The sequence below is a fragment of the Fukomys damarensis genome, unplaced genomic scaffold (genome assembly GCF_012274545.1).
Source record: "Fukomys damarensis isolate Sample0158 unplaced genomic scaffold, DMR_v1.0_HiC HiC_scaffold_16, whole genome shotgun sequence".
NCBI lineage: Eukaryota > Metazoa > Chordata > Mammalia > Rodentia > Bathyergidae > Fukomys > Fukomys damarensis.
In genome coordinates, this window is record NW_022900928.1 from 66,116,695 (window position 1) to 66,130,382 (window position 13,688).

The 13,688-nt window shown below is 40.0% G+C and overlaps 3 protein-coding genes across 7 annotated transcripts in view; 2 read left to right on the top strand and 1 right to left on the bottom strand.

The window, feature by feature from the left end:
- Positions 1 to 6,244, top strand: part of Cd3g (CD3g molecule) — a 9,637-nt gene extending 3,393 nt beyond the window's left edge. The window contains exons 2-7 of the mRNA XM_010629347.3: positions 1,536 to 1,559; positions 2,210 to 2,437; positions 3,364 to 3,495; positions 4,132 to 4,175; positions 4,563 to 4,646; positions 5,749 to 6,244. Of these exons, the coding sequence (XP_010627649.1) occupies positions 1,536 to 1,559; positions 2,210 to 2,437; positions 3,364 to 3,495; positions 4,132 to 4,175; positions 4,563 to 4,628 (494 nt within the window). The 3' untranslated portion in view covers positions 4,629 to 4,646; positions 5,749 to 6,244. The remainder of the gene's footprint in view (positions 1 to 1,535; positions 1,560 to 2,209; positions 2,438 to 3,363; positions 3,496 to 4,131; positions 4,176 to 4,562; positions 4,647 to 5,748) is intronic.
- Cd3d (CD3d molecule) overlaps positions 1 to 8,931 on the bottom strand; it is a 17,789-nt gene extending 8,858 nt beyond the window's left edge. Inside the window, exons 1-2 of one of the 5 annotated variants that reach the window (XM_010629345.1) lie at positions 8,786 to 8,858; positions 6,519 to 6,728 (exon numbers count right to left, since the gene is read on the bottom strand). In XM_010629345.1, coding sequence (XP_010627647.1) covers positions 6,519 to 6,540 — 22 coding nt within the window. In that variant the 5' untranslated portion in view covers positions 6,541 to 6,728; positions 8,786 to 8,858. Of the gene's footprint in view, positions 1 to 6,518; positions 6,729 to 7,833; positions 7,864 to 8,748 lie in introns of those variants that run through there. The other 4 variants (XM_010629344.2, XM_010629346.1, XM_033764369.1 and 1 more) reach the window with 4 other exon arrangements.
- Ube4a (ubiquitination factor E4A) overlaps positions 8,902 to 13,688 on the top strand; it is a 38,604-nt gene continuing 33,817 nt past the window's right edge. The window contains exon 1 of the mRNA XM_010629348.2: positions 8,902 to 9,037. The gene's annotated coding sequence lies outside the window, so the exon portion shown is untranslated. The remainder of the gene's footprint in view (positions 9,038 to 13,688) is intronic.

The following is a 13,688-nucleotide window of genomic DNA, read 5'->3' on the forward strand; positions in this document are numbered from 1 at the left end:
AAAAAAAAAAAAAAAAAAAAAAAAAAAAGATAGATAAGAGGAAGGAAATCGGTCCTTCTCAAGTGGAAAGGGGATCAAGAGAGAGAGGGAGGAGGAAGGAGAAAAAATAGGAATTAAGGTGTTTTATGTACTGTACAGACTCCCCACAAGGAATGTAAGCATTATGTACTACAAACTGTACTAATAAAAATTAAAATTAAAAAAGGAAATAGGAAAAAATATCTACTTGAATTTTAGTGTTAGGTCTCCATAGTACTCTACAATATAACTCTACTACTCTGAGTTTGGGACAGTTTAAATGGCTAACTTTCTAGGATATACAGGCTTTCTACAAGAAATAGATTGCCAAAGCTGATTATTTTAGAAATAACTCAGCTCTAAAAGGCTGTGTCACTGGGCATGTTGGTTCATATCTGTGATCCTAGCACTTGTGAAGCTGAGGCAGGAGGATCGCTGTGAGTTCAAAGCCAGCCTAGGCTACATAGTGAGTTCAAGGCCAGTCTGAACTACTTAGCAAGACTCTGTCTCAAAAAACAAAACAAATAAAAGGCTGTGTCTAGGGTACACCCACTCCTTGCCTGAAGTTTAGCAGCTAAAGGAGCAGAACATTCTGGGTGGTATAGGTAGTACTTCTACATATACTTCAATCCAATTCTGATGCTGATCTCCCAGAGTTAGTGTCAGATCCCACAAGTTAAAGGCAAGGTCCCAACAAGATTTTCCTCTCTGAGGGCTGGGGATGTAGCTCAATGGCACCGACACTTTCTGGGAAGCACAAGGTCCTGAGTGCGAGTGCTCGTACCAAAATATCCAAGATTTCCCTCTCTGTAAATGCCAACCACGCGTACAAGAATCCCAGACCACCCATACTTCTGAAAAATTGTACATCCAGGGGCTTCTCACATCTTTAGGTTGATAATTTACTAGAATGACTCACAGAACTCAGGAAAGCACTTTACTTTCTAATATAGTTTTACTATATAAGAAATAAAATGAAGACAGAGCAAAGTCTGGGAGGGTCCTGCCCTCTCCTTATGAAATCAGAACACATCACCCCTCTGGCACATTGTTGTGTTCACCAATCAGGAAGCTCCATCAGTTTTTATTTATGCATACAGATATGACTGATTGAATCATTTTTCACTTAACTGAATTTAATCTCTAGCCACTCCCCTCAGGGATGTTGCCAGTGGCTTCAAAGCCCCAGTCCTCTAACCATATAATGGGTCTTGGCCAGCCCCATTCCAAGTCATCTCCTTAGCATAAACGCCATATGATCTAAGGGTCCTCTATGAATTACAAGGCATTCTCACTACTCATAGAATTACATGGGTTTAGAGACTCCCACCCAGGAAATCAAAGACCAAGTAAATTCTTTATTATGACCTTGCTTTTAATTTGGTGAATTTAGATACACATATTGTCATTTCCATGGGTTAGGACCTCTTTTGATCTTGACCTCAAATAATCATGGGGTTGCCCCAAAGAACTGGAACAATTCCTGTTCAACTGACCTTTCTCTTTTGTCCCTACAGGTTCCAAGGCCCAGAATAAACAAGGTAGGAGAAATGGCTTCTTTCTATCCTTAATCTTTGGGAAAATTCATAAAAATGTTGCTTCCGGAAGGCCACACACCTGTAATTCCAACACTTGAGAGGCTGAGGCAAGAGGATGACAAGTATGAGGCCAACCTAGGCTAGATAGCAAGTTCAAGGCCAATCTGGACCATATAGAGGAACCATGTCTCAAAGACAAGAAAGACAGTAAGGAAAGAAAGAGGAGAGAGAAATGTGGCTTCCTACGATAGTAGTTCCATAGAAGAAACAATTTAGAGAGGACATAATGATGGTAGTACATAGCTGCTATCTCCATTGCCAAACAAATCAGTCCCTGGCCTTGACCTGTTCTGGGCAGCTTTTCTGTAGCTAGACAATTAGTTGTCAGGTCCTGGAAGGAGGGATAGAAACCCTGTAAGAGGATATGTCTTCAAGTGTGACCTGTGAACCAACAGCATTGGCAACTAAGATCCAGAATCTCTTCCAAGCAGAGCTACTGAATAGGACCTGAAGTCTAATAAGATTTCCCGCAGGGTCTGTGTGTTCAAGTTTGAGAAACACTGCTCTAACGGTCTTCTCTTGGCAGGTTCCCTGAGGCAGAGTGAAGTTCAGAGACAAGATCCTTAACAGAATTTTGGCTTTTACTTTTTCAGAGGACGATTTGATAACAGTGGATGACAAACGAGAAGATGGTTCTGTACTTCTGATTTGTAACTTGAAAGGCAAAAATATCAAATGGTTTAAAGATGGGAATATGATAAATTCCACAAATTCAAATAAGAACACATGGAATCTGGGAAGTAGTACCAAGGACCCTCAAGGAATATATCAGTGTCAAGAAACAAACAAATTTTCAGGCTCACTCCAAGTGTATTACAGAAGTATGTAATCTCATTTGGTTTGTTTGTTATAAAATTAAGCATTACTGGACCAGGTATTTAGCTCAGTGGTTCCACTGCCTCCCTCATAAGCGCAAGGTCCCAAGTTCAATCCCCAGTACAAAAAAAAAAAAAAAAATTAAGCATTACTATCAGTTTTGGTCAGTTTACTGTATAGGGTTAAGATGAAAATAGACGCCAAGCATGATTTACAGTAGTAGCCAATTCTCTTAATCTGTTTATCCTGCTTAAGTACAACAAGACAAGCCAGGTATGGTGGCCCATGCCTTTTAATCTCAGCACTGAGGAGGCTGAGGCAGGAGGAATAGCTGTGAGTTCGAGGCCAGCCTGGGCTACATAGTGAGTTCAAGGCCGGCCTGAACTACATGGTGAGACCGTCTCAAAAAAGAATAAGTAGGGCCAGGGATTTAGCTCAGTGGTGCCACTGCCTGCCTCATAAGCTCAAGGTCCTGAGTTCAATCCCTGGTACCAAAAAAAAAGAATAAATAAATAAAACAAGAGTCTTTCCCCAGCTTCTTGGAAGCACCTAACTAGTCCTGTAAACCCTAGTTTACCTTTGGATAGGCCCCATGCATTGGAGCAGTTCAGCAACATCTGTGAATTGAATTTGGGGAGTTGTGGGGGGACACAGAGGAGATTGCAAGGTGAGCAGCAGTGAAGAGAGGAGTGGAGAACAGGATCCAGTCTACAAGGTTCCTGACTAGAAGAGTAGCTGAGCATCCCAGGGCTTCTCAGTGAAGGGCAGCGAGGTCTTGGTTCAGGGATCTTCCCTTGCCACACTACCCACAGAGGGAAAAGCCTTCTGTCCTAGGCAGAGACATTACTGCTGGTAGGAGGAGACAGATCCAGGAGCACAACATTCCTGTCCTCATGGAGACTTGTCCCTGCATGTGCCTTGTTCCCCACAGTGTGTCAGAACTGCATTGAACTGAGTCCAGCCACCATATCGGGCTTTGTCTTTGTTGAAATCATCAGCACTTTCTTCCTTGCCATTGGGGCCTACTTCATTGCTGGACAGGATGGAGTTCGCCACTCAAGAGGTAAAAGAATGTCCATCTTGGCTGTGGGATGGGGCCACCTGAGACCCTTGGCTTTCTTCCTACCAAACTGGATCCAACAGGAGAGCCAGAGTGGCATGAGTTGCTAATGTGTATGACTAGGCAACTCTCTGCTTCTATGTGGCAGCATATTACCTTCTCACAGTCCATCTCGCTCTTACTTATCCTCTGTTATTGCAGTAAAATTTATATACAAAAAAATGGATCACAAGCATATAGCTCAAAAAAATTTTTTATTGTTGTACTGAGGATTGAACCCAGAGCTTTCACACTGATCAACATGCCCAGTTCTTTTTTATTTTTATTTATTTATTTTTGAAACAGGGTCTTGCTACGTCAACTCACTGCCCAGGTTGGGCTTGCACACGTGATACTCCTGCCTCAGCCTCCCAGAGTGCGAGGATTACATGTGTGCAACACCAGATCCAGCTTCCAAAAATAAATTTAACAAAGCTAAGATATTTGTGCGGCCAGCAGCCAGCTGAAGAAAAAAAAATATTAGCCTGGCATTGTGACACACATGCTATTTAGTATTCTATTGTGCAAATGCAACCCAATTATTAATCCAAATTTATTAACAATTCCATCTCATATGTGTTTTGTTTGCTTTGTGTTCAGCTTCAGACAAGCAAACTCTGCTTCCCAATGACCAGCTCTATCAGGTAAGGGATGAGGAATGAAGAAGACTTTACTACAGTTAGTGGGAGTGAAAGTTTGAAATGGAGGCAAGTTACTTAAAAAAAAAAAAAAAAAAAAAACTTGGCACCACATACTAGACAATAGGATGGTTGTCCCTTTAGCTAGAAGGGGAGAAATAAAGAAAGGCTGAAATAGACTAGGGTCAGGATCTACTGAGAACAAGCTGTAGAACACTCTGAGAGGGCTACACAGAATAGATCCACAGTCTCCCAGTCATAGGCCTCTTTCAGTAGGAGGACTACGGAGCACCCACTCCAAAGCCGTACACACAAAAAGCATCCATTAAGTATGCACCAAATTCATTAACAAAGAATAGAAACATGAGCTTATGATGACACTGTCCTCTTCAGCCCCTCAAGGATCGGGAAGATGACCAATACAGTCACCTTCAAGGAAACCAGCTGAAGAAGAACTGAGCTCAGGACTCAGAGTAGGTGAGTTCTTCAACACCAATTCTAAAGAAGTATCTTGTATCACATGTACCCTTAATGCTGCCAAGTCACCTCCTTTTCTCAAGGAAGTACAAAGATAAGGGAGATGGGGGTGAGGAGGGATGTGGAGTCCCTTATCTAAAAACACGGATCAAACCGAGTGTGGTAGCCAATGCCTGTAATCACAGCACTCGGGAGGCTGAGGCAGGAGGATGGCTGTGAGTTGGAGACCAGCCTGGGCTATGTAGTGAGTTCATAGTGAGTCTCAACTGCATAGTGAGACCCTGTCTCAAAACACAAAAAAATTAAAATTAAAAATAAATAAAAACACTGGCATCAATACTCATTGCCTAGTCCTAGGAAAATATGAATTCTCTGTGTATCTGTAAATCTCCTTAGAACAGACTCTTAAGTCATAGAGATGCTGAATGTCAATCTTAACCTTATTAGTTTCTCAGCATCCACTATTAACACTTTGGGGCTAGTTAATTCTTTGTGGTAAGGATCTACAACATCATCCTTGGCCTTTATCTACCAGACCTCAGTAGTACTTCAGGGGTGGCAAGAAAAAATGTTCTCAGACATCTCTAGATGTCTTCTTCAGAGCAAAATCACCTCTAATTAAGAACTACTGAGGGCCGGGGATCTAGTTCAATGATTCGGTGGCCTGCCTTGCAAGCGCAAGGACCCGAGTTCAATCCCCGGTACCAACAAATAAATAAATAAATAAATAAATAGAACTACTGGCCGGGGATTTAACTCAGTGATTCTGGCACCTGCCTCACAAGCTCAAGGACCTGAGTTCGATGCCTGGTATCAAATAAATAAACAAACAAATAAACATTGGAGCCAGGGATTTAGCTCAGTGGAACCACACCTGCCTCACAAGCTCAAGATTCTGAGTTCGATCCCTCATACAAAAAAAAAAAAGAAAGAAAAAGAAAAAGAAAAAAAGAACTATTGGCCTATAGTAAACTTTTGATCAACCTGTCAATCAATCAGAAGTTCCAATTCAATAAATCCATCAAAAGTTTTAGTCATAAAGTAAGTCTGAAAGCATTACTTAGTTCTCTGACCAACTGCAATTTTTCTTTTTTCAATCCAGGTGTTCTCCCTTCTATCCAGTTCTCAAAATCAAAACAATATATTTCGGAGCGCTCCCAACAGAGATATTTTTTAGCCCTAAGCCCAGTGTCAAATTTCACAGAGGTGACAAATGGTGAAGTGCTGTCAGAGAAAATTTTAGGTTTTTTTCTCAAAATAAAATGAAAGAGCTGAGGTTGCTGGTTTGTGATAGAGCACTGGTCTAGCCTATGTGAAACCCTGAGTTCCATCCTCAGCGGGTGGGGGTGGTGGGTGGGGTTGGTTTTACAGCATGGTGTTTCAGGAGTGCCACCTACTGGGGAAAATTGTAAAAATAAAAATAAAAAGATCAAATAACCCATTTGAATAGATTTTTCAATTTTAATTTGTATTGTTTTTGCATAGGTAATAATTCACGTGGTTCAAACATGCAGTAAAAGGTGTCCCTCTTTCTCCATTCTTAGCCACCCAGTTGCTTCTCCAGAGACAAACTAATTTCTTATACATCTTCCTGGAAGTAACCTAGAAATATAGCAAATTCTGAAGGACACATTATTCCCACTTCCCCTGTTGTTTACACAAATGGTATCAGACTATACATCTTTCCCCTAATAAAACCTAAAAAAAACTGTCTTTAGTGTAACCATGATGGATAGATACACTCCAAGTTAGCTAACCAGTCCTCTATTGGTGAGCATTTAAATTGGTTCCAATCTTTCATTCATAACAACCCTGCAATGACTAATGATGTATAAATTTCATTTGAGAATAATTATAATAAATAATAATTACATGCCATAAGAGATTTCACCATTTTGAGTTATTTCACCTTCTGTTAATTTTTAGTAAATTGACTCTTCATTACACCAGAACATTTTCTATTTCCTTCACTCCCTGAAGATGCCCTGTTGTATTTGCAGTTACTCCCTGTTCTCGTCCTCCATCCAAGGTAATCACAAACCTTATTATGGCCTCTTTAGATTTGCCTGTTCTGGACATTTCCTATAAATGAAACCATACAATAAAATGTCTTTTAGTATATTTCAAGATTCATTCATGTTGTATCACATATCAACATTCTGTCTCCTTTTGTTGTGGAGCAATATTTCATTATATGCACATTCTGCATTTTGTTTATCTATTCACTGGCCAGTGGACATTTAGGTTGTTTCCATTTCAGTACTATAAATAATGCTATGAACATTCTTGTGCAAGTCTTCGTGTAGACATATGTTTTCATTTCTCTGGGCCAAATGCCTAGGAGTAAATAATGTCTGGATCACATGGCAAACTCATTTTTAACACTTTAAGAAACTGCCAAACTGTTTTCCAACTGATTGTAACATTTTATATTCCCACCAACAATGTATAAGGGGATCAAGAGAAGAGGGGATGCAGAAGGAATTAAAATGTATTATGTAAATGCACCAACTTTCCACAAGTAAACCTTATGTACTACACACATGTACTAATAAACTGAAATTTTACAAAAATAGCACACTGGGGCTGGGGATTTAGCTCAGTGGTTCCGCCGCCTGCCTTGAAAGTGCAAGGACCCGAGTTCGATCTCCAGTACCAAAAAAAAAATAGCACACTGGCACATGGTACTCAAAGCTTTTAGCTGTTATTGCTGGTTTTTTACTTCATTAGAAATATTTTAAAAGTCTATGAAAACTAATGGAAGCTGCTTCAACAGAAACCAGCTGGAAAAGAGGTTAGGTAGAACTCTTGGAAGACTTTGGTGTAGGAACAGATTTTATGAATAAAACCTTAGTTGCCCATGAACTAGCATAATCAACACGTTGGATCTCTTCTTATTAAAAAGCTTCTGCACAGCATGAGAAACAACCAATAGTGTGAAGAAACAACCCACAATGTGGGAAAAAAATTTCACCAGCTCTTCCTCAGACAAAGGTCTACTATCTAGAATATATAAAAAACTTTAAAAAACCAGACCTCCCAAATTTAAAGCCCCTGTCCAAACATGGGCATCTGAAATGAACAGACATTTCTCAAAGTAGAAATAGAAAATAAACATATGAAAAAATGTTCAACATCACTGGTCATTCGAGGTGCAAATGAAAACAATATTGAGATTCCACCTTACCCCAGAAAGAATGGCTGCTATCATGAAATCAACCAATAACAAATGCTGGAGGGGCTGTGGTGAAGGAGGAACCCTGCTTCACTGCTGGTGGGAGTGTAGACTGGTGCAACCACAGTGGAAATCAGTATGGAAATACCTCAACAAACTAGGATTAAAAAAAAAAAACTAGGGTTGGAGGTCCCACTTGATCGTCTTCCCCAAAGAATTAAAAGAATCATATCACAGTGATATATGTGCACCCATGTTTATAGCAGCACAACTCATGAGAGCTAAAACTTGGAAGCAGCCCAATTTCCGGTCAACAAGAAACTGGATGAAGAAAATGTTGTATTATTTTGTTTTGTTTTTGATAAAATGGAGTACTACTCAGCCATAAAGAATGAGAAACTATAGACATTTATAGCTAAATGGATGCACATTGAGGCAATACTCAAGTGAAATAAATAGGACACATATGTGTAACTACCTAATAGTTTCTCTAGTGTGAGAAACTGAAATGTACATAAGGACTAAAAGGTATACTAATTTGAAATTGGAAGAAAAGATGCAAAGGGGAAGGGGAAACGGGAGGGGTAGAGGAAAAGATGAGAATGGAATTAACATAAGAAAAAGAAAAAACTGGAAACAAAGTCTTTGTGGATAGGGAACAGTGGAGGGGTTGAAGGGAGGGCAGGGGAATGGGGAAAAATAAGAACCAAGATGTATCATGTAAAGGTGCAAATTTCAAATGATGACTGTCACTACATTGTATAGCTTAAATGTACAAATAAAATTAATTTTTTTTAAAAAAGCCAGTAGCCCCACAGGAAGAAAGAAAAAAGCCAGAGCCAGAGCTCACTAGCTGAGTAGAGATCAAAAAGGGACAGCTGCCCTCCATACAAAGGTTTCATAGGCACACCCTAACAATCCGCTAACCTCCAAACACATGGCCATCCCACTTTCATCTCCCTACCCCAACGTAAACACCAGGCCACTTCCGCCCCGCCCCCAGGCGGTTTGAGCAAACCAGCGCTTGCGCCTTCAGGGTGTTTGGGTGCCCTTTGCTCAGCAGGGTGCATATATCCTACTTCCGGCACAGAGATGAGATGCCACCAGCCCTGGCGCTTAATGATTATGTCAGTTCCGGTTGCCGTGCTGAGTCGGAAGTAGGAACCTTTTGGCCCCTGAGACTGTCGTGTCGTCGCTGCTGGTCCTTCATACCCTGGTAAGAGAGGAGGTAGCTTTGAGGAAGGGGGATTGTTCAGTCTGAAATGGGAATTTTTCTCTTAGTCGAATGTCAGTCCAGTCCTCTGCACTCTTGCCTCCTCCGAATTCCTTCTGCGCTTTACTGACCAGGAATCCTCTCCACGAATTTCGACCCTGCCTGATTTAGAAACCCTTAGAGTACTCCAGTTTCTCTTGTCTGTGTGTACATTTCTCTTCCCCGCTTGCCTGTGGTCCTTCAGGAAAAAACTAGAATACTGACCTCATCTTTTGACTTCCTTTCTCTAACCTGAACCGGGTAGGTGCATCTCCCTCCTTCCCACGAATCCCTTATGGAATGGAATCTGAAGGGTTTAAAATATAGAGAATAGACGACAGATAGCCAGGTGCCAGGAAGATAAGTTATGCACAGTAATCAAACTAGTTGAGTGCATATGGTAAGATGTTGATATTTCTTTTCTTTTCTTTTTCTTTTTTTTTCTTTTTTTTTTTTTTTTTTTTTTTTTTTTTTTTTTTTTTTTACCACGGATCGAACTCGGGCCCTTACGCTTGATAGGCAGGCAGCAGAACCCCTGAGCCAAACGCCGAGTAACGGGCCCATCACTCATCACTCCTGGCACCCTATTTCATGTTTCTTTAGATTTATAAGATACTTTTTTTTTTTTAGATTTATAAGATGCTTCTAAAATTGAGTGACAGAGCTGGGGATTTAGCTCAGTGATTCTGGCACCTGCCTTGCAAGCGCAAGGACCCGCGTTCGATCCGCAGTGCCAATAAGTTAAGTAATTAATTAATTAATTGAGTGACAACGACTCAAGAGTTTAAATCTAGTAAATGTTCCTCTAGGGATCAACCAGAGCAAGAATGTTTATTGTCGCTGGCCTTGACCATATTGGTCCCACAGGGTGATAAAATGTGACCCAAAAAAGAATGCTGTCTGCTTTTTCACTTGATGAAGTACTATCTTCTACATAGATGTATTGAAAGGATTTGTTGCTGTATTTGCATAGAGTGAATGTATTATGGATGGAACATGTTACACTGAAAGGGTTTTTTAAATTCCTGTCTTTATTTGATGTGTGTATTACCAGTACAGAGAATTTACAAAATGTGATTTATTTCAGCTTGATTAATTTATTTTTATTTATTTATTTACATGTTTGTGTGTGTAATGCTCTTATCATTAAGTTACGTAGAGCTTGATTTTAACAATCCCAGTTTTACATTTTTTATATTTCTATTTTAAAACAATGGTAAGTCTTATTAAAACATTTGTTTGCTCACAAGAACTAGCAGTAGCCTTTAAAAATTAGTAGTACTGTTCATAAGCAAAAATTTAAATCAGAAAAGGGTGAGAGAATTTTGTAGGGCCAGAAATAGACAGCTCTTTACAGATGTTTGCCCTAGCAGTGGGGGGTATAGAGTTGTTTTAAAGGCACCTTATTTTTTTTTTAAATACAACCCAAAAGCTTCTTAAGGATTCATGGTTGTGCCATCCTAAAGGCTATCAACAGGATAGGGTTGTTCCTCTGCCTTACATTTTGTTTGTTTGTTTTTGTTTTTGTTTTTGTGGTATCAGGGATCAAACTTAGGACCTTGTGCTTGCCAGGCAGGCACAGTGCAATTGAGCTACATCCCTGGCCCTTGCCTTACAGTTGAAATGAAGAGATTTAAAATAGGACATTGCACTGGAAATGGTAGCACACATCTGTAATCCTAGTACTCAGGAGGCTAAGGCAGGAGGATCACTGCAAGCTCAAGGCTAGCCTGGACTGCAAAGTGCATTCAAAACCAACCTGAACAGTATGGCAAGATCCTGTCTCAAAAAAAAGAATAGGCCATTGTTGGCCTGGCTTGGTGGCTTGGTGGCACACACCTATAATCCTAGCACTAAGCAGAGTGTGATGGTAGCATGTGCCTGTAATTCCAGCACATGGGAGGCTAAGGCAGGAGGATCACCATGAATTTGAGGCCAACCTGTTCTAAATGTAGTCTAGCATTCTGAGAAGCTGCAGCAGGAAGATCACAAGTTCAAGTTCAACCTGGATAACTCAGTGTCACCTGGTGATTTATCTCAGTGTTTCTTGTCACCTGCTTCAAAAGCACAAGGACCCAAGTTCAATCCCCGGTACCAAAAAAAAAAAAGTAGGTGATATCCAGGTACTCTTAACTTATACTCAATAGTTAATTAAATAAATCTAGAATGGCATCTCCACATGGGTTCTCATTAAGTGATCAGCCCTCTTTTTTCTTATGATTACACAGTTGAACCTTTTCTTTCTTTCTTTTTTTTTTTTTTTTTTTTTTTTTTTTTGGTCCGGAGATCAAACTCAGGACCTTGCACTTGAGAGACAGGCGGTAGCACCACTGAGCTAAATCCCTGGCGAGCCTTTATTTTTCATGAAGGGTTTGTGTGTGTGTTTTTAGTATATATGGAAAAGATGAGCTTAGTAAAATCTCTCTTTTTAACAGACATTTGAGATGACAACAGATTTTATTCCATTCTCTACTCAGCACACACTTTACATAACAAAGAGCCACAGTGTCTGCCCTGGTGGCTTTACCTTTGACACCATCCCAAGATATGTAGTAGAGCCCCTACCTTGAAGTAAGATCATGGATAATGCAACTGGTTACAAGAGATTGTGGTAACTACATGTAAGAATCATTCAGTAAACATTTACTTAGGATTTTGTGATTATATGGTATAATGTCAGACACAAAAGAAAAAATAGTTATAAACCTAGCAACCCAATCAGATAAAAAAAATTATTTTCTGTAAATTTAGCCAAAGGCCTAAAACTGGTATTCACTGACTCCTGTAGGCCTTGATAAGATCTTGTGTCCACTCTTGAATTGGTCAGTTTGGCCAGGAAATGCTGTTCTCTTTCAGAAGACCAGATTTATATGCCCGCTCTTGGAACTGGTGGATGAGTCAACCTTTTCTGAATACATTGAATTAATTCATGGAATTCATACCCAGAAGAAAAACTGTGTGTCATATTGCAAAAAGAGGATGGCACTACACTTTTTGCATTCTTCTGGAAGTCAGGGTTCCTCAGAATTGGAGGAATGTGGTGGTCAACTAACAGTGAGACAGTTTGGGGTATCTCTGAATTAATTAGAGATCATAACTAAGCTTGTGTAAAGATTACAGTCCTCTCAAGGTTTGCTGTCAATTCCAACACTAAATATGATATCTTTTCTGGCATTAAGCTTGACTAAAGTATACACAGCAAAAAATAGAGCAACATCTAGCAGTTTAGTTCATTGAAGCTCTGTACCATGTTGAGAAGAGAGTAGGCTTTCTGCCTAGGTTATTACAGCTAATTAGCCATTAGCTTTTATGCAGAAAAACAGCAGAAGATGTGAAGTAACTGATGGAGATGCTTGAAAATTATTAAATGTTATAGACTATCCTGTAAAGATGAAAAAAAACTATAAAACTATTTTTTGCGGGGGAGGTGGTTTTTTGAGTAAGGGTCTCACTATAGTTGAGACTGACCTGGAACTCACTGTGTAGCCCAGGCTGGTCTTGGACTCACAGTGATCCTCCTGCCTCAGCCTTCCGGATGCTGGGATTAAAGGTGTGCGCCACCACACCCGGTTACTTTTTATTAAGTCATTTTTTGACTTGTCTTAGCTTTTAAAATATAATTCCATAAAGAATCTTATCTTAACTAAATGCAGACCAAATGTTCTTTCCTTTCCTTTCCTTTCCTTTCCTTTCCTTTCCTTTCCTTTCCTTTCCTTTCCTTTCCTTTCCTTTCCTTTTTTTTTTACACTTGGTGGGCATTTAATGATTTAAAGAGATCTGAAATAAAAAATAAATCCCCTCCCCTCCCTGTCCATACTCTTCCTAAAGTCCAGGAGCAGTTCAGAGTCCTCGTAAGCAGAATGTTCATGCTCTGTGTCTTTGCTGACCCTTTTCAGGGTTGTATTTTTATGCTGTGACCTTAATCTTTTAGAAAGGGAAAAAATACTTTCAGGGACCTCTACTCATTCCATTGTGCTACTGAGTCCACTTGCCTTTGAATGAGATGTAATCAGAAGAGTGCAAATATAGGCTCTGGCAGCTCCTAAATATCTTTAAGGGGTTACACGTTATACCTAGCAGTTGGAATTTATTTCTTTGGTATTATAAAAAAATCAGGGCCAGAGATTTAGCTCAGTGGTTCTGCTGCCTGCCTTGTAAGCACAAGGTCCTAGTTTGATCCCCAGTTTAAAAAAAAAAAAAAATCAAATGAATCAGTTGGAAGGTTTGGTTTTGTTTTTTGGTATCAGGAATTGAACTCAGAACCTTGCACTTACCAGGAAGGCCAGGCAACACTGAGCTAAATCCCTGGTCCTGGAATATTTATTTCTTCAGTATTCTAAAAAATCAGAAATTTATGTGTAGAATTAATCAAAGACAATTTAGATTTTAGTTGAACAAATGTCAGTAGTTTTGGAGTAGCAGGGGGTGTTTGGTTGCAGTTTTTTTGTACTGCGAATAGAACTCAGGACCCTTGCACTTGTAAGGCAGGTGGTGGCACTACTGAGCTAAATCCCTGGCCCAAATGTCAGTAGTTTTAAATCTATTAAGTAGAGCCAGGCATGGTGGTGCATGCCTGTAATCCCAGCACTCGGGAGACTGAGGGGAGGGACTCTTC